At 37.5% G+C, this 24,610-nt stretch overlaps 1 protein-coding gene across 2 annotated transcripts in view; it reads right to left on the reverse strand.

Annotated features, from left to right (window-relative positions):
* Prkd1 (protein kinase D1) overlaps positions 1 to 24,610 on the reverse strand; it is a 316,945-nt gene that overhangs the window by 137,292 nt on the left and 155,043 nt on the right. For both annotated transcript variants that reach the window (XM_028885708.2, XM_028885705.2), the window contains exon 2: positions 11,150 to 11,288. In XM_028885708.2, the coding sequence (XP_028741541.1) occupies positions 11,150 to 11,288 (139 nt within the window). The remainder of the gene's footprint in view (positions 1 to 11,149; positions 11,289 to 24,610) is intronic.

Consider the following 24,610-nt stretch of genomic DNA (forward strand, 5'->3'; position numbering starts at 1 on the left):
ATCTTTTAACTCAAGCAGAAATAATTCACTCCCATGAAGCCTTCAGATAGCCCTGTAGTAGCATTTCCAATGTGCCTCTGCTGACATGGGCAGCTGCGATGACTCCAGGTAATAGTATGTACAATTTGGTCTTTCTTTTCTCCTCTAGATTCTTCTGTCAAGGGTGTGAGTGTGTGTGTGTGTGTGTGTGTGTGTGTGTGTGTGTGTGAGTGTTTGTAATGTCTGTCCATGTGTCTGGCATAGAAAGAAACAGAGAAATGAATATGTAAATCAAGTATATGTTATAATCTTTCCTATATGAGGGAATTATCACTGCACTGAAAGAATTCAAGGAGCGTTCAAATATATCTTCACGGTTTAAGAAAGAATCCAACCACACAACACCAAGAAATAACATTGATCAATACTAACCAATGAAAATAATAAAAATCAATACCCATCAATACTTCAATACTTTTCAAAAAATGCAATCAGTATTCCAGTATGTAAATTTCCCCTAAATTCAGATTTATTTCCTGAAAAAAAGCCTCTTTGATTAAAAATGATTTTTCTTCAAAATCATATTTTTTCTTCATGTGTTTTAATGCAAGTTCTAGGATTTACAAATTTAATTAAAATTTGTATTTTCCAACAGAAAATATCCATTGAGTGTATCACTGACATCTCATTACCATACATAGCTTTGTACCCTACCATAGATCACAATATATATCCAGAATATTTGAGAAAACAAGAAACGAAGCAATTTAAAACTGTGTAAATATTCCACGTATCACAGCACAGTAGTATGCTAGGTTGTTATTACTGTCATTATAGAAAATCTTTAGTTAAGATGAGGAAACTTTCTCATCAAAACACTAATGCTACACAGATAATAAATAGCGGCATCAGAAGATTAAAATCAGGCACTTTAAAACTACAGTTTTAAGCATAGTATGTATATTCTCTGTGCACACAATGAAATAAAAAGAAATTAAGGAAATTTGGAGAAATTAAGTATTGTGCCAAATACATAGAATTAGTCTACTATGGTGACTTGCAGCTATAAAAAGTATTCTATAGCCTCAGAATTGAGACGTCTTAATAATACCACATCTCATTCTCTTTTAAAAGAGTCCTGTGGGCCATTAGGCCTAAATATGTCATAGCAGAAGGAAATTCAAGGGTCACATAGCAGTAGAATTTCTTCAAGAGACTTTGGAAATAACTGTGTAACGTTGTGCTATCACCTGACACACTCCTCCGTGTGTCATATCAGAGATCTTGCAGGCACTGCATTTCTGCAAGGGGTGTGGGGTAGGGCGAGGTGGTTAGGCCATGGTTGTGGTGGGTGAGTTGGATTCCTTCAGCTATTCTGCCTAATAGCACTGTTTTCTGTTGGTGAAAATGGCAGCTATTAGTTAAAAGAAAAGCCATTATATTTTCTAGAAAAATGATATGTATGCAAAGTTCTCTGAGTTCTGTTATTCATCAAGAACCTCATGTGGTTACCTTTAAATACACAAGACTTACTATATATGAACTGTCAGTCTGAGAAGAAAATGTAGAGAATTTCTAGATACATAGTGACCAAAGAATACAAGAAAAAGCCCACTGTGTGTGGTTCTGGCGGCCCTTGTACCCGTCCTGTTTAGCTGTAGGGCAGTTGAAATACTGTCCTCAGTTAGTGCAGTAAGATGAAAAGGGAAGGGAAGGAGCCATTATGATCCCTGGCTTCTATCTCTTGCCAGATGGTGAGGACTTAAGCCTGAGGCTGGTTCTGTGCAAACAGAGAAGCTTGACATGTTCGCTGAAAACCATGGCAGGTACACTGTCCGAGATCTATGGAGATCTGGACTCCAGTGCTGGTGCATATGACTCAGCTTTTCCTGTAGGTCTTGCCAGCTGACCCTCAGGCAGAGAGGCTGCTCTGCTAGATGAATGAAGACAAGGAGAGCTAGTGTGGAGAGCAGGAGGGCAGCGAGCACAGCAAGAAAGGTGAGCCAGAACCTCAGGCCCTCAGGCCTCATTCCTCCTTGACTTGAAACAGAAGTCTGAGGCCAGCTCCAAGGCCACCATGAATGGCATCCATATGGACACAAGGAGCCCATGAGTAAGAGTTCACAAACTGATGAAGCCTGGTAAATTCAGCACTGAAAGGTGCGCCAAAAATGATGACTAAAGCAAGTCAGGTTACCTGGTCACATGACAGTCATATCAACAGGTTATAAGAATCAGGTTGAAAGTCAGGCAACACTTTACATGTGAGATAGTGTGAAATTAACTGCAATCGTTTGAAAGCAGGACTGCTTTTCTCCAAATACACCGGTTCTAAAATATAATCAACTCAACAAAAACGTGGAAAGGAAGCAGGGTCAGTGAGCTGACACAGCAGGTATGACTTCTGAAACAGACAGTCAAAGAGGAAATCAACTCCTGCAAGTTCTTGTTCCTTGACCTCCATACATATGCCCTGGCACATCATATGCCCCCATAAATTAATCTATGAATGCATTTGTTTTGTTTTTAAAAAAAAGAAGGCATCAAAATTCCAAAGGAAAAGGCTAGCTTGATGATATTAATAGCAATTTTCCTAATAGATTAGGTCAAGGGGACCTGATATCAGACATAGAGATGCAAGTCTGGCAGGCCAGCAGTAATTTTTTTAATGTAATATTTAGGATGCCAATCTAATATTTCATTTATTGATTTGTTAATTTTATTAATTTAAGCATTTATTCAACAAACACATTGAATGCTTTATATTATAGTCTCAAGAAATCTCAAGCTCAGTCACACTGGAGATAATGTTGATAGTGAATTATAAGTGATGGATCAAGACTTAGAGAAACAAAGTGACTTTGCAGCAGTGTGTGTGTGTGTGTGTGTGTGTGTGTGTGTGTGTGTGTGTCTCAGATGAAGCTAAAATGAAAGCCTTGGGATGACATCAATGACATCAAAATCAAGCTATATACAGTATGCTAAAACATAAATATGAAGTCTATACACCAAATGATGTCGTTATACCATCATTGCTATCATCACTATCACAAAGCACAATGCAAGCATGCAAAAAAAAATTTCCTATAAAATAAAGCCTTCAAAGGACTATTCCCTGTGAGGCTTTTCCTCTTCTCTATCTGACATGGAGCAAATGCTCTCTGTGCCTCGGGATGTTGAAATAGCTCAAGGGGAGAAGAGACACCATGTACCGCTACACCACCAGTCCTTGGGTGATCCACTCTATGAGGCCAAAACCAAGGAGACTGTTGAGGTAAGGAAAGAATATGTCAAGCCACCGCTTGGAAAATGAGGTCACAAATGAGGCAAAGTGGGAGGCTGGGAGTAAGGGGAAACATTACAACCTAGTGAGTGCTCTTGGCAGTCTATTTCTCATAAAAGGGTTTGGTGTGGTACACACAGAAAGAAAAATAGGTGTATTGAAAATTTAAAGATGTAATGAAAACTAAAATAGTATTGTTATAAAGGAGAGAGAAGAGACTAGACATACTCTACCTATGAGAACTATGGATAAAAGCCACTGCCATCTAAAGTTTTGCTTTCTCTGCTTTCTCCTGTCAGTACTTAACCAGGGTCTGAAAATATAATTTGGGGAAACCAATCATATGCATACAAGTACACCAGGCTCTGATTAGTGGGATAGAATCATAAAGTGTCCTTCTGGGTCCTGAGCATCAGATCCATTGTTAAGCTTCTTCGGGGCTTATGTTCAAGTCACACTTACCCAGGAGCCTAAAAGGCACCTGGTTCCTACCCATTCCATCTCTTCATGTAGGCACGGTACTATCTTCCTACATCATAAGAAGGATGAATTCATTATGATAAAACTATATTCACATGGATTCTATTACAAGATATTACAATAATTTTGCCATCTTTAATTATCACTGATAATTTCATACAGTGACTAATTTATCCATTGGACTTCATCATAGGTATGTAAGTATTAGAAAAGTGCATTGATTATACAGGAATTGGTACTACCTATGGTTTTAGGCATCTTCTGGGGGGTATGAGAATTTACCCCCAAGGTCATATAATATGTAATACCACACTTTCAGATACCTGCAGATAACTGTAAAACTGGACCAAAAAAAAAAAAAATCACCATTCAGACTGGAGTATTTCTATGTCAAATGCAGTTACAAAAATATATACACTGAGTACTAAAGCCCAGGGCTTTTACAATGCTACCTACTCACACTGTTAGGACTGGGGTGAACTTACCCACAATTAATTTTGACTTCTGAAAAGTAAATACAACTTTTGTTGTATAATATACCATGTGACCTGTAATACTGCTCTCAAGAGCTTTGTTTCATATCTTGGTATTTCAGAGAAGGACCCAGCTATGTGAAGTAACAGACTACTCTGTGACATGTAAATGGTATGATGCCATGAGAGTCAATCATTTACACTTTCTAAATAGAAATAAGGTCATTTTCACAATGTTACCATATTAGTTTTTTGGGGGGATTATGTGTTAGGCACCATTAAGAAAAAACAGGGTCACTAAGTCATGATTTTAGTTTTAGTCAGGGTTGTGAAGTTATAGGAGACCCTGGCTGGGCAGTGGCAGTATTATCCTATTTAATATATTTTCCCCATCATTTTGGAACTTTATACATAGCTCAGGCTGTCTGGAACTTGTGGCAATCCTCCTGCCTCAGCTACCTGTATGCTGCAACATACTGTATAAGCAGGGGCTTTCAGCATTGCCTTCATCCAGCTGTAGTCTGAGTAACTGCATCAAACATTTGTTTGTTCCGAGAGAGAAGAGGATAGTGGTTCTATAATAAAGATAATGTGAATGGATCCTGAAAGCCCATTGCTGTCCCCCGTGGTTGTCACACCCTCAGTGCTTCCTGGAAATATCAGCTGATCTAACTGAAGAAGGAATTTTTCACACAAGCCCTCAAGGATTTCAGCTCATTGGTTCCAAATGGAAAGGCTAAACTGAGGTAAGTAGTGTGAACAGTGGTAGAGTGTCAGGCTCCAGCACAAGCCCTATTTCTGCACGAGGTGGGAGATTCAAATGTGCATTGTATAGATTTTCCAATTGTTCTGCTACCCTGAGTCATGACAAATGAAGCAATGTGCTTTAAATGTCATATATTTCAAAGGCATGCAGTCTAATGACAAAGAGTTTTCTCATAACTGTCCCTTGTGTGTATAGCGAAGGGGTGTTGTTTTTGATGTTGTAGTAGTTGTCCTGGTCTCTGGGTGTATGTGGTATATATACATGTGTGCATGCATGTAGAGGCAAGAAGTCAATGTTGAGTGTCATCCTCAATCACATCTCCTAATTTCCTGCGGTGTAGTTTCTCATTTGCCGACAAACATCATGTATCTGCTTGTCCAGCCTGCCTTTCCTAGCATTGAAATTACAGATGCATGATGCCAAGTCCAGCTTTTCACTTGTGTTCTGAGGGATTGGATCTCAGGTCTCATGCTCATGCGACAACCATTTTATTAAATGAACCATTTCCCCAGCCCCTTAACTCTCCAAGTTTTTTTTAATGATAGAATTATTGCCCCATATAAAAGGAAAGGGAGGTACCTTCAGCATAGAGACTAGAAACCTATTTTCAAACCAATCATTTCATGGATATAACCTGGAGGAATATAGGGCAGCAGAGGCAAGACCTAGTAGGTACTCAAGGGATACTAAAACCATCCTGTGATAAAGTCAATTTTACATAGGAATTTGGAAAGTATGGGCTCAAAGTTGTACAAAAGTTTTGATGAATCTTCTAAGAATTTCTTTTTAAATCTTGCTTAACCTGACATTCTTCAGAGTTATCAGATTTGGCTCCCTGGGAATGTCTGCCTAGAGGCTGTGAAAAGCAAACAATATTACAGCTAACATTTACTGCAGTTTTACGGTACGGATGTTCTTGAGCATTTTACATGTTTGCTCTATTTTTGTGACAACCTACAGTGTAGGCTGTCACCATTTCACAGACAAGGAAATCATCAATCATTAAATTATTAGATGAGGATGTTGGTAGCCAAGAATAGGCAAAGATGGTCTGATTCTGAGAACCACTCAATCATTGTACATAGCACTTTACCTACAAGCAAAAAACAAACAAACAACAACAAAACACCCCTGAGATTCCAAGTCCTATTCATGTGTGTGATACTTTATCTAGCATAAGATACATCTTTAATTCAAAATACCCAAACCTAAGAGGCATTACAAACTGAACCAATCAAAAAGTAAATCACAAGTACTCTATGTCCATGAAATGAGTTCTTCATCACTCAAGGAAGGCCTGACTCCTTTGGCAACTACACTGAACAATGCGAAAGAACACCAAGAGGAATAGGGAAGAAAATGCTGACACTCTCAGGTGGCTCTAGCTCCCCCTGGAGTCATCTTCCACTTTCCTTTTCTTTCTTTCTTTCTTTCTTTCTTTCTTTCTTTCTTTCTTTCTTTCTTTCTTTCTTTCTTTCTTCCTTTCTTCCTTCCTTCCTTCCACTTTCCTTTTCTTTCTTTCTTTCTTTCTTTCTTTCTTTCTTTCTTTCTTTCTTTCTTCCTTTCTTCCTTCCTTCCTTCCTTCCTCTTTCTCTCTCTCTCTCTCTCTCTCTCTCTCTCTCTCTCTCTCTCTCTCTCTCTCTCTCTCTATTTTTCTTTCTGTTTTTTGAGACAGAGACAGAGCTTCTCTGTGTAGGTTTGGTGCCTGTCCTAGAACTCACTCTGTAGCCCAAACTGGCCTTGAACTCACAGAGATCCGTCTGACTCTGCCTCCCAAGTGCTGGGATCAAAGGCGTGTGCCACCACCGCCCAACTCTTTTTCTTATATCAACTACTTCCGAATAGTTTCCATAACTCTTTAATTTTATACCTAACACATGGTCCTCTCTGCCTCCACTTCAGCTCCTGTGTCACTGGCTGAGACCAAGCCAGGAACACCGTCTCTCTGAATAGGACACTGGCTTTTTAATGAGGCTTTTGAACATGAGGCACAGATACATATGGAAGAAAGCAACTTCCTGTGAGAGTAAAAATAGAACACAATCTATTATAAAGATATAAAAATGTTCAAAGAAGCTGATTTCCAACTAGTTGTATTTGTGGAAATATTGTTCATGACTCTTCCTGATGTAAGCATCTATACAACACAGACACATGCACATGCACATGAACATAAAACTATATTATTAGAGAAGACCAAAACAAATGTACCAAGAAGGCTGAGTCCTGTAAATATGGTCCTGTAACCCATTGGATTTGCTCTGGCTAAATAATCAGGCTTCCATAACACATCCATCATGAAGAATACTGTAGATGAATTCCAAGACCATTATTTCACAGTTATATACCATGCACTTGAAACTGGGCATGGCTTTGATGTTGCCAAGAGAAATATCCACGGGTAGTATTTCCTGCTTCAGAACAGTGGGTCTAAAATTAATCCATTTCTTAACATAGAGCAATTGCCAAAGCCAGGTGTGTATCCTAGGGCACTGTGATGCAGCTACTCCTCTTTTTCTTCCTACCCAATCAATCCACTTCTGAACAATATTTTCCTTACCACTGGGTCAAAACCTACTAGTCATAGAAGTCATATGTTCCAGAGAGAGAAAGGAAAGCCAGACATTTAGCTAGCAACAGCCTGGTTAACTATGAACTCTCAAAGCAGCTTGAGGATGATAAAAGATCTCAGAAGTCACAAAAAAAAAAAGAGAGAAATCACTGTTGTGAGATGAGAGAAAAATGAATAACCTTTCTCAAAGTTACATTTTCCCCTAGATTTTCTTTCACTTTTTGCAGAGATTTTATGTCAGAAAACATTTCCAATGCTGAAACATTAAATATAACAAAAAATATAACATTGTATTTATACCAAAGGAAAATACTAAATTTAATTATGGGAAGAAAAAAATCAGACAATTTAGGTAAATAAAATTTAAAGGTAAATCCAGAGTCTTCAAGAGAAAAATGCTGTGGGATAATGCTTTTGTACACTAGTTTAATAAAACACTGATTGGCCAGTAGTCGGGCAGGGAGTATAGGCGGGGCAAACAGAAGAGGAGAATTCTTGGAAGAGGAAGAACTGAGTCAGGATTTACCAGCCAGACACAGAGGAAGCAAGATGACAAGGCAAAACTGAGAAAAGGTACCAAGCCATGTAGCTAAACATAGATAGTAATTATGAGTTAATTTAAGTGTAAGAGCTAGCCAGTAATAAGCCTGAGCTAATGGCCAAGTAGTTATAATTAATATAAGCTTTTGACTGATTATTTTTTAAGTGGCTATGGGACAGCGGGTGGGAGAGATTTGTCCTCACTACAGGGCCAGGAGGGACTAAAGAAAACTTCCAACTACAGGAAAATGCCCATAGTTTATTAATGCTATGCCACTCACCAGTCAAAAGGCAGATGCGGTGCTGGTGAAGGTGAACCTCAAGAACACCTCCAGGATATGGCATGGATTATAGGTGAAGCATAATGTACCAATCATTTTCAGCCTCAATCAAACATGGAGCATATGAGACAAGATCCTTTGTCCCATAACCTTCAGGGCCCTAGGAAGTCTCATTTGTCCTCTTTAAATTACACTGCTGTGTAATCCTGCCCAGGGAGCTAATCACTAGAGGACAAGAAGGAGAGTGCTACCTGTCAAGTTCACAGGTAAGAGGAAGGCAACTAAAAAAATTTAATATCTACATCTCTGATATCTACTTATCTATGTAGCTATGAATCTATCTATCTATCTATCTATCTATCTAACTATGTGCATTTATGTGTATGTATATATGAACATACCACATATATACACAAGTAAAATGGAGAGAAAAGGAAATTAAATTTAGAAACCCAATTTTCAAAAGTCCTGTTGCATGTGCTTTAGGAGGAAGACTCTCTGATGTTGACTAAATGAGGCACCGATCTATGACTATAGCAGAATATCATTAGGGGTCATTTTATTGTTACTTTTATTTTAAGTCCAGTAGTCTTTTGTTTTACCCAAGGTCTCTGGGCTATCTAGTGTCTGGTTCTTGGTCACCTAAGCACTGTCGGGTGTGGGTTCTATCTCATGGAGTGTGCCTTAAGTCAAATCAAACATTGGTTGGTAATTCTGCCAATAAGATCTATGCCACCATTGCCCTAGCATATTTTGTAGCAGGACAGATTGAAGATCACAAGATTTGTGGCTGGGTTGGTGTTTACATCTCTCTTTTGGTAACGTGCAGAGCAACTTCCCATGCCAAAGACACTAGAATATTGGGGCAGTGGTTCTAAAAAATAAATACAGAGACCCATAGCCAGACATTACACACACAGAGAGACCTTGGAACACACAGCTCTAAAATAAGATGTCTTCATCAAATCCCTCTTCTAAGAGTTCAGGGAACCTTGTGGAAGATGAGGCAGAAGGAGAATAGGAACCAGAGGAGATGAAGGGCACCAGGAGAATAAGACCCTCCAAATCAACTGAGCTAAGGTCATATAAACTCAGAGACTGAAGCAACAAGCATGGAGCCTACACACGCCTGCATCAGATGCCCTGTGTATATATATTATAGTTTTCCGTTTAGTACTTCTTTGGGACTCTTGAATGTGTGAATAAGTAGATATGATTCTTGTGCCTTCTCTTGGGGCTCTTTTCGCTCTGTTGGTTTGCTCTGTCCAACTTCAATGTAATGGTTTATTGTATCTTACTGCATTTTATTTTGTTATGTTTTGATGCTTAAAAAAAAATAAGAAAAAAATTAAAACCTGGAAAAAAAAAAAGAAAGTCCTCATGTATGCCTCTGTATTATATCCACAAATTATAGTCAGAAAACAGAATACTTTATTTGCAGAGTGGCCTGGCTACAGGTTTAATATGAATTATGGTAATAATACACGCCACAAATGATTTCTCTCAGTGATTTCTTTGAGATAGCCCCTAGCATTCAGTATAAGAACACTCAGAAAAGTACTTCTAAGTGACAAGGTGCAGTAAGCAAATGCCAGAAATCCATAGAGAATGGCAGCACAGAGAAGCACATGATTGTTTGAAAATTTAATGAAAAATCATCAAAGCTTTTGCTTATTATTTTTATTTAGCAATTTACTAGACACATAAACAATAGAAAATGATGTCTTTGGTAAAATGAAAATTTATCTTGCGATAATAAGTTATCCACTGCAGGTAGGGCAAACAAGGACTTCATATAACCAGGACGTAGAGGATGTGCAGAGACAAAAGGTGAGTGGAAGCAAACAAGGCAAAGCAAACGAAAGAAACAGATACAGGGAATGAAGATCAGGACAGCACGGATCAGGTAAAGAACTCCAGGAAATGAAGTCTAGAAAATCTGAAGCAACGGATTTTCTTTAGTCAGAGAGACAGCAGCCCCTAAAGTCAGGGAGTAGAGAGCAGCCATGTAACCCCAGTTTCTTAATAGTGACTCCACTTTTAAAAATGAACAATAAAAATCCAGACATAGTTATGACCTCTGCCTCAGCCACCCATCATCACAAGAACAGGTGAAGCAGCTGTTCAAGGATGCTGTATTTTAATGTGAAATTCATCCATTTTCTGTTACTGTAGGGATAGGTAGAGTACTAACAACAATAACTTTTGAATTGCAAATTTTTAAAATTTGAATTTTAAGACCCAAGTCAAATGTAGGGCAGACAGAAACACAGCAATCACCAGGAGAGAGTTAACTAGTATCATGGACTTGGTGAGACCTCATCAACAGACCCTGCTTTTGGTCTTAGCATTCCATAACAAATCAAAAGCTCTTTCTGTAATTCTCTATTGGCTTCTAGATATTTGGGGACCTGATGGGCACCTCAAAATCACTATAGCAATAACTGTTTGTGCTGCTGTCCAAGTCATTCTACTTCCTTAACAGAATGTTAAGGAATTCTGTCCCACCTTTCTTCTATTTTGAAAGAGTCTTCTTTCATGTAGCCAAATCTGATTTGGAACTCACTCTACCTCAAGTTGGCCTTGAACGCATGATCCTTCTTTCTCTGTCTGACATGACTTTCCAAAATAAGTTCATGTAGTCAGAGCTAAATCATATTTCATGACAGAAACCAGTACAGTATATATGTTTTAAGTTACTTAATAACCTAGGTCCGGTCCAAGACTTCTTCAAACAGAAATAATTAATCTGGAGACATGGAAAACAGGATCCACCTGATAGGACCACTTCAATAAGATCTCCTTCCTGGATATCACTTGCCGTTTTCACCAGCTGAAGGATGTTTTCAGAGGTAGGATCATGACGGAAAAGCAGGATCTTATCATACAGTCCATAGAAACCACATTCGGGAAACTGCAAATGCAAGACCACAATAGTTTAGATGTCAAAATCTTCCTAAATATTTTGTCTTTAAAGAAAAATAAAATAAATGTCAGGGCACAAATATAAGCTAATTAGAAAAAGTACACACATCTAGAACATTCAATTAGAAGAAAATGAATGTCAGACTTGGTAGTCAAAGACTTCTGTATAGGAGAGAAGCTGTGCATTGTGAGGCCAATAATGAACGACCAAGCAGTTTTCTAATTAACAAACAAAGAAACAGAAAGAAAAAAAAAAGATTCAAAGAAGTTTCTATAGTAACATGATTAAGAAACATTCTGGGCATACTGGGTGGTGTGAGGATACAAATGCATTTTCTCACCTAAAACAGGAATCAGCTTATTAAAATTCTGTTACACAACACTTGACAATTCGGCAAAAAAAACAAAACAAACAACAAACAAACAAACAAACAAAAAATCAAGTCATCCTGTTTTGACATATTCCAGAATAGACACGACTCAAGGAAGCTAAACACATTGTAGGCACAGAAGAGGGATCTACATCCTCTGACCTAAGACAGAACCACGCTGGACAACACTCCTCTCCTTTGCCCTCCTCACTACGTTCCTTGCTTTCCTTCAGGTTGTAAATCCAAAGCCTACCAAAAAGGGTTTTTCCAGTCTACTGTGAAGGGTTTTCACTAAAACAAATGAGCTACTGATACAAATGAAACTTTGGGATATAAAGACCTGCTGACGCATGGCTTTCTCAATTGTCAAGCTTTGTAATCTGATGGGGACAGTCACAAGGCAGAGGAGAAGGCTCCCTTTTTGATACTGGAATTCCTGTTGAATCTCACACCCATGTCAGTCAGTATATGTGACCAAAAAGCAGAGGCATATGCCTAGAGTTCCATCATACTGAAACCAGAAGAAGGAAAATTGGAGAATTGTGGGGTCTGGGCTAGCCTCTGTCACATACTGTGTTCCAGACCATCCTGGGCTGCATAGGGAGACCTTTCCTCAAAACTCAAAATTTGGAAAAAGTGGTCTGCCTTCTACTGTAATAAATGTCCAGAATCTAATATTCTGAAGAAAAGTGAAAAGTATTATGAATCCATTTTTTTCTTATTCATAAAATTAGGGGCTTCATTCATGTGAGCCGTTTTGTATAAATTAAAAATAAATATATTCAGAACATTCTGGGCTTTTAGGAATCTATGTTGATGACAAGGCTTAAAACTACTTCTGCATGTCTCTTAGACTTTCCTAAAATAAACACAGCAGCTGAAATGATGTCACCGCTTCCACTGTGCTAATTAAAAGGGAAAAAGTAGTTCACTTTTTAAAAATGTCTTCAATAATTTCATCATAGCCCTGGAGAACAAAGAGAAAACAGAAATACCACTTTCCTCAGTCTTAAAAACAATGGACAAGTTGCAATTATTCTAAAAAAAAAATCTACTTTCTTGAAGAATAAAACATACTATATAAAATGTACATAAGCACATAGATCTCACATTTTTTTTTTTTTTTTTTTTTTTTTTTGGCTTTTCGAGACAGGGTTTCTCTGTGTAGCTTTGCGCCTTTCCTGGAGCTTACTTGGTAGCCCAGGCTGGCCTCGAACTCACAGAGATCCGCCTGGCTCTGCCTCCCAAGTGCTGGGATTAAAGGCGTGCGCCACCACCTCCACCACCACCACCACCACCACCACCGCCCGGCTAGATCTCACAATTTTAATGAGCATCAATATCCATGCAAACAAAGTCATAAGCAAGCCATGAAGCATGCACACTGACCTTCTCCTCTGCCCTGTCCTCTCCTCGATCCACTTGCCACATAATCTCACCATGGGTACAGAGTGCTTCTCTGTCTCCACAGACAAGTTTATATGGTACCATCTCACATAAAGGAAATAGCACAGTATTCTCTAAGTACATTTTACCTTATGGCTCCCTTTGCTAGTTATAATATTACTTAGATGCATTCTTACGTACTGCATGGATACTGTTTATTTGTATTTCATTAAATGGATCTAGCATAATTGTCCATTCACCCACAAAGGGACATATGTTTCCCCCCTAATTTATGGCTGTTACAAATAAAATTTTACAAACATTTATGTACAAGTGTTTTAGTGGGCATATGCTCTCATTTCATGTGGGTAAACACCTAGGAGTAGTACTGCTGGTTCTCATGCTGAGTGTGTGTGGGTGTATGTGTCCATCTTTATGCCAGAAATAAGGTATAATAACTCCTCCTTCAAGTTCCTTCCCATGCAAGGTAATTTGGAAATTATATATTGTATTAAGTTATATTACTCATAATCCACATGAATTTAAATATCACCTTGTCAATTTCTACACAAACACAAAAATTGTTTTATGATTTTTTTAGGGATTTTGCATAGACTTATTTGGGAAGAAATACATTATTTCATATAGGGTCGATTATAAGCCAAATATGGCCCTATACATTAGGTCCATTTTAATTTATCTGGACAATATTTTGTAGTTTTCAGTATATATATATATATCTCTATATATGTGGTATGTATACTGAAATATATAGATAAATATATCTTAGGCATACTTAGTAAATTTATCACTAGATGTTTAATACTTTATGTGACTATAAATAGTAACAATATGACAAATATAATAAAATTCAAACTTCTTAGAGTATAATTATAAAATCATTAAAATGTATAAAATACATATACATACATGTTCATGCATATATATATATGTGTGTGTATGTATATATATAACCACATACTATATGTACAATACAGATAATAGATACTTGAATGATGGATAGACAGGTAGATAGATGATAAATCAATAGATAGATGATAGATAAATGATAGATAGACTGACAGAATGATAAACAGGCAAATAAATAGATATAGTCAAACAAACAAGAAAGATAGATTAATTCTCAAACAACAGCCAAGACCTAAAATAGTCCCACCACTCTAATACTTCCTGGTGCCTAGGGAAAGTGGTCAACCATTATATTGACAATCTATTCTCTCAGTCTTATAAACTGTCTTTTGTCTCTGTAATTTGGCCTTATTAAGGAAGTCAAGGTAACTGGGGTCATGAAACACAAATTTTCAATCCAAACAAAAAGGACAGAGAGAGAGAGAGAGAGAGAGAGAGAGAGAGAGATATGAATCTGGGAAAGGGACCAGAAGAGAAGACAGGTACTAGTGACAGGAAGGAAAAAAAGCAAGAGTAGGGAGGGAGTAGCCCAAATGCATTACAGACAGGTATAAAATTATGATGCTACTAAAGAAAAAACTTAACTTAAAAAATGAAGGCAAAAAGCTAATAACATACAATAAATACTAAAAATAAGACAAATGTCCTAGTTAGGTTTCTATTACTGTGGTAACTATCATGACCAAAAGCAACTTGGGGAGCAAAGTGTTTTCTTGGCTTACAGATTACAGTCCATAATGCGGCTGTTCAGGGCAGGAAGTGAAGCAGAGGCCATGGAGGAGTGTTGTTTACTGACTTGTTACCCATGACTTGCTTATCTGGTTTTCGTGTAAAACAAAAAAACATCTTCCCAGGGAACTGGGCCCTTCTATGAATCATTAATCAAAAAAAATGTGCTATGGACTTCCCTATAGGCAATCTGACAGAGACATTTTCTCAATCATGGTAACTCTTCCAAAATAAGTTTAGAGATTGTCAAGTTGACTATAAAACTAGCCAGCACAAGTGACCCCTTGTTAAATTGACACACGAACACACCACTATTCAACTATAACCTTTCCTTTCTTATTTGTCCCTAAGATGTCATGTTAATATAGAGATTACAATGTAAAATACAACTTCCAAAGTCACACAGTCTTTAAAATTTCAAACACTTTATTCAGTGTGTTTAAAATGCCCAAAGTTTCTTAATTGTGGATTCCTATAAAATCAAAGATAGTTGCATACTTTCTTTTCTAAAAGGGAAGAACCAGGACACAGGTACAACAAAATCAAAGTAAAATCAAAAATTCCAACAGTATAAATAGCTCAGTTTCCAGATTCTGGGACTCACAATCTTCGGGACTCCAAAATGCATTGAGGCTACCCTTCTCTGGATTTGGCATCCACAGAGCACATAGTTTGTCTCATAGTCTCAGGCCAGCTCCACTGCACAGCTGCTGCTGTCCTAGTGTCCCAGAATCTCCATTATGCTGGTGTCTCCACTGCAACTGAGGCTGCACCTTCACCAATGGCCTCTTCCAGTTGCTCTTCAAGGACCCCAGTCCTGCCACCCAGCCCCAAACCCCAATTATTCTTCATGACACATTCATGCTCTTCTCAACCACAGCTGATTTGTCTGTATCAGCTAACCAATATCAACTATTCCATTAAAGCAAAGGTTTTACTTTAGCATTACTGCTCTTTTATCCCATAGCCTCAGCAGATTCTTAATTAAAAAAAAGCACAGCAACACCCCCAATGGTGTCTCTGTTTCCCTTTGAAATACACAAGCCAGGCCTCCATCGTCCGCATCTCTCTCAGCAGTCCCATTTTCCAAGCACTCACAACAGCTCATTCAGCTTTCAGCACTCAATAGATTTTCCAGCTAAATGTTCCCAACCCATTCCACAATCCCCCATTCCAAAACAACATAATCAGGTCTGTCATAATAGCCCATGTTCTTGGTTCTAATTTCTGTCCTAATTAGATTTCTATCCCTATGATAAACATCATGACCAAAAGCAACCTAGGAAGGAAAGGGTTTATTTGGCTTACAGGTTTATAGTCCATCATTAGTGGAAGCCAAGGCAGGAACCCAGAGGCAGGAACTCAAGCAGAAGTCAGGGTGGAATGCTTCTTACTAGCTTGCTAACTGGCCACGGCTTGCACTGCATGCACATATAATCCAGCATGCCCAGTGGTGACACCACCCCCAGTGAGCTGGACCCTCCCACATCCACTATTAATCCAGGAAATACCATACTAAATTGCCTATTTACCAGCAATATGATGAAGACAGTTTCTCAGTTGGAGTTCCTCTTCCTAGACAACACTAGCTTGTGTCCAGTTAAGAAAAAAAAAAGTCAACAAAACAAATAAAAGCAAAAAAAAAAAAAAGGAAACAGAAAGGAAAAACTGGAGTCTGGCTTTTTCCATTTAGAAAAATTATTTTGAGACTTCTTGGTGTTGTGGTACTATTCTATTCTATTCCTGAAGCATTCACAGTACTGTATATGTGGTACTGTAGATGGATCTGGACAAATTTATAAGAACCTGATAAGCATGTCTAAGGTGACTGTTCCCGTTGCAATCCCGCAGCAATGAATAAGGATTCTGGCTGTTATATACCTTAAAAAGTATGTAGTCATCTCACATGTTGTCATTGTACACATTCGAGTAAGAGTATGTTGGCATGACTTGTGTTTTTTTTTTTTTTTTTTTTTTTTTTTGTTTTTTTTCGAGACAGGGTTTCTCTGTATAGCTTTGCGCCTTTCCTGGAACTCACTTGGTAGCCCAGGCTGGCCTCGAACTCACAGGGATCCGCCTGGCTCTGCCTCCCGAGTGCTGGGATTAAAGGAGTGTGCCACCACTGCCCGGCAGCAAGACTTGGTTTTAATTTGCATAAATAATGATCTTTTCATGTATTGACTGTCCACACATAATCTCATACTTATACAGAGAGAGAGAGAAAGAGAGAGAGAGAGAGAGAGAGAGAGAGAGAGAGAGAGAGAGAGAGAGGAGAGAGCAAGAGGGATTGACTAATTCGTTCATACTTCTTTACATTTTCTATCATTTTTTTCAGTTTTATACTTTTTTGTATTTTATGGATAAAAGTTTTCATTCTATATGTTTCACAGATATTTTTCCTACACTTTGTGATTTATCTTACCATTTCCTCAAAATTGTTTCCTGCAGCTCTGCTGAATGAAGCTTAGTCTAGTAAGCAAGCTGCTACCAAGTATCTACAAGGACTTTGTGAAGCTGTAACCTAATGAAACTGACCTTTCCACCTATGGAGCAGTCTGCAGACTTGAAAGTTTTTGTGCCTTGTGCTTTGTTCATCCACCTTCAGTGAGAGCAAAAAGCACAGGAAGAGACTGAAGTGTGAATTTTGGCATTCTCTAGAGAACTGTACTGTGTCGACACAGTTCGTTGTTTAAATGATGGGAAGAATTCTGCAACAGAAGTTTCTGGGCCTAGATTCCCAATTTCTAAAAAGTGTTAAACTTCACTCAATTTTACTAACAGATGCAGTACTGATAGGAATCTCTTTCCCACTATGAATTTGCATCTTTCAAAGGGAGCTATTCATTTCCTCTACATTGTCAGCCAACGAATAAAGTGTTCACATTATTCCCTCGGTTTATATTGATGACTCTGGGTTAATCTGTTGAAATGTGGAGCATGTACACATGAGCAAGTGTGTATGTGTGTGTATAGGGCTGTATAGGGGTGTGTGTGTGTGTGTGTGTGTGTGTGTGTGTGTGTGTGTGTGTGTGTGTGATTTGTCTTCTCATATAGGTGTGCTGAAAATGCGGTCCTCTCCATGGTGTCAAGGTGGCAGGACATTAGGACATTTAAGAGATAGAGACTTTGATACTAAGGAGCTGTCCCCAGAAGGTGTTATCCTATCGGTGAGTTAGGAGTAAGCTTAGCCACTGCCTCTGGCTTCCTGTTGTAAAATGTAACCTCTCACTTTGATGTGTTCACCTGACACAAGGTGACACAGTCAAGTGGGGACACGACTTTCGGAGCCAGGGCCATGATATCTTAAGTTGAGGGGTCCATGGGTGAGTGAAATGAACCCCCTTTCTGTTTCAAGTCCCAAGCCTCACATATTTCATTACGGCCCCACGACATGAAAGAAGAGTCTTCTATCCTGCCGGGCCTGCTGGCTTACAACGCAACAGTACCTTCAGCTTTATTTTTCCCAGCGACCTGCTAATGCTTTCCTGGAATTTCTCTGTAATTTTCCTACAGTCATTTTCATACATTTTATTGCTATCTTTGCTATTTTCTTTATTTATCTTGATTTTTGTTTGTACTTCCCTTCCTAAGTTCTTATAATAGAAGCTTGTATAACAGGCTTGAACCCTGTAAGATTTCTTATGTAATAAGAGAATTTAATAGTTTCCTTCTAAGTATTCCTTTGACAGCAAAGCATTCCAGAAAATTTTTATAAAGCCATTCTCACAATTATTCAATGCAAAGTACTTTTCTCTCATGCCGTATATAACATACAACTTCATCTAAGTTAGAGATCCAAAGCTATAAAATTACTAGAAAAAAAAAAGACACAATGAGAAAGCTTTACAGTATCCATCTAGGCAATAACGTTTTAATATGTCCCCAAAGCACAGGAAACGTGACCAACACAGACAATGAGATTTTGTCAAACTACAAGCTTCTGCCCTGCAAAGGAAGCAAAGGATACAAAGAGCAATGTCCTTTTGGGAAAGCAGAATGTATTTGCAGATCATTCTTCCTACAAGATGTCAAGATACAAGAGACTGAAACAACACAAATAAAGCAAATCAACACCATGATTAGAAAAGGGCCAAAGGATCTGAAGTCATATCATATCAAAGATGCGCAGATAACTAGCATATATATATATATATGTATATATATATACAATATTCAACATTACTAATCATCAGAGAAATGATAGTTAAAGCCATCATCAGATGTTACCTCAGATCAATTATCTTGATTATAATCCAGAGTCAAAAGAGAAAACAGAAGGTGAACAAAACAGAGAGAAAAGAGAACCCTCATATCCAGAACTAAGATCCAGAATTTATAGCAACATTTATAATTGCTTTGTCATTCCTGTACAATTCAGAAGAGTTATGATAAAGAACTAAACTATTTTTTAACAGATAAATGGCTACAGAAGCTACAGAGTGGCATACAATTCAGACTTCTATTTTAAAAAGGCATCTTGTAACTTACAATAATATGAATGAGCCTGGAAGAAATTATGTTCAGTAAAATAAGCCCAACAGATAGAGACACAAAAGGATTTCACTGATGCATGCAATCTATCAAAGGTGAACTCATGGCAACAGAGAGTAAAATGGTGGTTAGCAACGGGAATTGAAGGCGAGGCAGGGACTGAACTGAGGTTGGCTAAAGACCACAAAATTTCAGTTACATTGTTGAAATAGTTGAAGAGATCCATTGTATAATTCAGTGACTAGGGTTAATAATATACTGTATCCTCGTAAATGACAGAGCAGATACTGTTCTCACCACATACAATAATAGGAAAGTATGAGAGGTGTTATTAGCAGAGTCCTAGGTCACATACCGAGCACTTTGGCCCAAAGAAATCAGGTGCAGGCAGTTGTCCCACAGAACAAATCAAAACATAATGAAGAAAACTGGGATAGGAATTTAACTCAGTATGATCATGTCAGCAAGCAAGAAGAGATGAAAAATCTCTTCTCTGTCTTCAGGGATAAGGCACTACATCTAAGGAAATGGAATGAGGAAAGAGGAAGGGAGTCAGTGGTACTCATACAATGGTCTGGTCACTGCATCAGTTCTGGTCAAGGAAATTGCTACTGTTTCAGGAGCAATCTACTATGATGCTAATGCTGGGGGAATCATTGATGCTCAGGCCCTCGATCAGGGAACAGCTCAGTTCAGTTCTTCACAGGATGCTTCTTTCACAGACTTGTGATCTTGGCATAGGGAAAACTAGGTTCCTTTGAAGTGATTGCTTCTCCTCAGGGGGGCAGTCTTAACATATATCCATCTACCAGTAAGAGTTCATCCTTCCTAAAATGTGTTTAGTAATCTCTCACAACCTCTCCAGGAATCTGAAACAGAACCCTGTCAAGGCTGAAGTGTAGAATCTGCTGAAAATGAATTAGTCACTCTCTTCTTGGTGTGTCAACACTGAGGTGGGGAGATTTCACTTTAGAGAGTGTTGCTTAAACAACTAACTGACTATATGGAGATTGAAACAGTTATTTGACCCACAGTTTAAGACAAAAGAGACAGATAGAAAATGAACTCAGAGATATAAAACTTAACCGTTTTTAGTTACCCAAGTGAAGAGTCAGTGCTTTTAGTAAAAAATAGCTTCCTGGAGAAATGTATATTAACATTTTCAATTGAGCTATCCACAATGAATATCATACATTCATAAATAATTAAAAATAATCATACCATACATGGTAAGAATACAAATTTTTATTTGTCAACTTAAATATTAAAATGCACTTTATATCTAATATACATTTTGAATTTATCATTAATTTAAAGATACTTCACAAGAGCCTTGTACAATTTCTAAATACTCAGAAATTTCCTAAGTCATGTGCTATATTCCTAGTTATTTCTCTTAAGGTCCAAATCCTATGATGGATGACTTTTAAAACTTTCTAAGGAATTTCACAGCCTTGAATATAACTGATCTTTATTAATTGTATTTGCTAAAATAATAAAGATAAAACCCACATGAGCATTCTGCTTCTGTTGAGTGGCAATTTCAATGAATATCAAAGTAGACTAGTTTTTTTTTCTTCCATACTGGCCATATACTTCATGATTTTTCATCGCTCCTATAAATTAATGAGAAAGGAGAATGAAATCTTATACACTTGACATTTATTTTTGATATCCCTTTTAAATTCTTCTTTTTTTTTTAATCAACCATTTTGAAGCACTGCTGTGAGGCACACATACATGGAAGCCTGCTTGGAGATTTATGAGAATTTAACCTTAACTATTCCTCTTTGTCTTTGGCAGGGTCTCCGGTGTGAGTGATCATTTTATACTTCTTATAATTAAGGTGTGCTCTCTATTCTTCTGTTATCCTTTAAATCTCTCATTCTTCATATTTTGAATTATGCACATGACATACATGCAAGTCTTACTTGTTGGAAAAAAATTCACTCTGGCAATTGCTATTTAATTGGGTTGTCATTTAAAATTAATTTATTCATAATTAAAGTGACTACTTTCTCCCTGTCCCCCGGCCCGTCCCCATGTTCTCTTTGTTGTTTTTTATTTTTTTTTTAACTAATGTGCTGGGCAGCCACATTGTCATGTACAGCTATATGACCTCACTTCATATCCAACCCAAGAATCACACACAGAAGACTTAATGTCCACTCTTCATGTTATTTTGCCATTTTTTATAAATAAGTATATTAAAATTAGCAATGTATAATTCTAATCTTTTTGCTTAAAATATTTGCCTTTAAAATAAAGGATAACTTTGTATTAGGTTATTGTTTTAATGTTTATTAATCCTTATGACTTTATGAAAGACTGACATTTTCAAATGATTTCATTTCTTGTAACCTGATGAATATTGGAAGGATATTAATTATAAAGTTCCATATTATATCTTGTCACTTTAAAGTGTTCCATTGTCTCATATCTTGAATTTTTTTAACTGACACATAAAAACATATACATTTGTAGGATACCATATAAGATTTCTATTCATGAATATTTCACTTGTCAATTTTCTACTGCTATAATACACCACCATGACCAAGGCAACTTATAGAAGGAAGGGTTTATTTAGGCCTAAGGTTCCAGAGGACTAAGAGTCCATCATCATTACAGTAGAGAAACATGGCAGTAGGTAGACATGGCAACAGGAACAGCTGAGGGCTGATATCTCCAACTTCAAACAAGAAGCAAGTAAAGTGAACTAGAATGGCTCATTGTAACATAAATTGCTAACCTGTCTTATTAATAAAAAACCAGAGCCAGATATTGGGGTATAAACCTGAGGGACCAGAGGAATAGGAAAAGCCACAGCCAACCTCATCTTACAGATGCCTCAGTCTCCAAAGAGACCTATTTCCTGTATACCCATGCCTGTATGCATTTCTGTTCCTCCATCTCATTTCCTCTCTCCACCCACCTACATCACTTCCTGTCTGTCTGTACAGACCTACAGACTTCTATGGTTAGTGCTAGGATTAAAGGTGTGTATCACCATATCTGGCTCTGTTCTTCAGTGTAGCGTTAAACTCACAGAAATCCAATGCTAGAATAAAAAGCATGTGCTACTATTGCCTGACTTCTATGTTTAATATAGTGGCTGGCTTTTTCCTCTGATTCTCAGATAAGCTTTATTAGGGAGGAGGAGAATATTTTGGGGAACACAGTATATCACCACATTTCCCCCTTTTCTTGTCTAAAATAAAAAATAAATAAAAAGACATTTGATTGTAAAGGCTGCTGAGTTAAACCAATATATATATATATATATTAAAGGTATCTTGATTTCAAAATTTATGTTTAAGGATATGTTGCTTTGGAAAAGAGGTTCTGCTTTGATGAGAACCTGTGGATTGCTTCTAGGCTAATATGGTTTGATCAGCCAAGACCCCCTGAAAGGTCTCTGATGACACATGGCCCATATGATTCAACATCCAGAATAGCTTCAAGGGAACTGGTTCAGACAATGCAGCCTCACAGACTACTACTTAGGACTTGACCACAATCCTAAAAATTTCTTTATGTCCCCATAAGACAACCAGTGCCCACAATCAGCAGGAAGTAGCCTAGAAATCTATGCCCACATTCCCCCAAACTGGATTATGTATATTTGTCTTTGTTTAGAGATTGGTTACAAATTGTTATTGGTCATAGTCAATATATTTCTAAAGAAAAATTGGGGATAGGATATAGATATGATAGGATGAAAGGGTAGATTATTGAATCTACTTTTAAAGAGCAGCAACTTGTTTAAAATGTTTTATATTACTATAGATTTTCGTTCATTGCAAATTTAAAGTTAATTTTGTTATACTGTATAAATATATGTATATATATATATATATATATGTATATATATTTCTACTCTCAATTCAGGTAATATGTTTATGTAACTAATTTAAATTGCAATGGATAATTAAGAAATACAGATTAATAATTAGTCTTCTATGATAGTCAAACTTATAGTTATGATAGTTAAGTTTTCTAGGTATAGGTATACATAGATATATTTCAATTAGGTACATAGTCTTCAAATACTTCAAAGACCTACAGAATATGGCATTTAAAATGTTTTAAAAACTTAGACTTTCTGACAGTGAGACTCATCTGCTCCTGACAGCACTGATTTATTTCAAAGAGAAAGATAGTCATCAAAGACACTCTATATAGAGTTTATCTTCTTAGCAAAAATAGCCATTTGGGCAAGAAACTGCTCTTGCCTGGACTGCTGTTAATATGTTATATAAACTGGACAAGCAGGATCCATAGAAAGGTGACCACTGAACTTTGCAAGGCAAAATGGTTCTTCAGGTTCCTGCTTCACAGAGGAGACTGCCAAATATTCTACAGGACACAGGGAGAAATGATTAAAAACTCTAGGCCTATTGGCTGAAGATGGATGCCCCAATGTTATAGAGGAACTTTGGATGACTGTCCAGGCAGGCAGGTGTTTTGTCATTTCCAGAATTTTGGAAATTGCTTATAATGCATTTCCTGTTTATTTAGGTAATATTATATCCTTCTGGTATCTTTGATGTAGTTGAAGACTAGATAGTTGTAGTTTTCCTTAGTCATGATAAAAGATAAGTTAGATATGACTCACAAATATAGGATAGATAGAATATTTTCTTTAAATTTGCCAAATACAAATAGACTAGATATTATAACTGTAATTCTTGCTTAATAAATGTTCTATTATATGTAATTTTACTATATTAAAGTTAAAACCTTCCTTTTTGATTAGACAGAAAAGGGGAAGTGCTATGGGATGCCTTTCTGTATGCTGTGAATATGTGTTACTCTGATTGGTTGATAAAGCCGTATGGCCTATGGTAGGGTAGGATGGAGCCAGGTGGGAAACTCCAAGGGAGATAGTGAAAGGAGAAAGGAGAGGCAGGGGAGACACCAGCACACCGTCCAGGGAGCAACACGTAATGGGATGCAAGTAAAGCCACGGAACACATGGCAACATAGACATTAATAGAAATGGCCTGAGTTTAGTTATAAGAGCTGTAAGGCCATGGCTATACAGTTCATAGTTAATATAAGCCTCTGTATTTTGGTTTGGGTCTGAGCAGCTTTGGGACCAGGTGGGAAACAGGAAAACTTCCAGTTACAGCTCATGGCTTTTGAAACCTCATAGCCCGACCTCAGTGACACACTTCCTCCAACAAGGCCATACCTTCTAAACTGCCCACATGGCATACCAGCTGGGGATTAAACATTTAATTACTCAAGACAATGAGAGACATTTCACTCAAACTACCACATATATTATGTATACTCAAGACAATGAGAGACATTTCACTCAAACTACCACATATATTATGTAAGATTCAGATTAGGGGAAGCCTGGTTATCTCCTCAAACATGCATCATTTCTTTTTGA

The sequence above is a fragment of the Peromyscus leucopus genome, chromosome 14 (assembly GCF_004664715.2).
Source record: "Peromyscus leucopus breed LL Stock chromosome 14, UCI_PerLeu_2.1, whole genome shotgun sequence".
Taxonomy (NCBI): Eukaryota; Metazoa; Chordata; class Mammalia; order Rodentia; family Cricetidae; genus Peromyscus; species Peromyscus leucopus.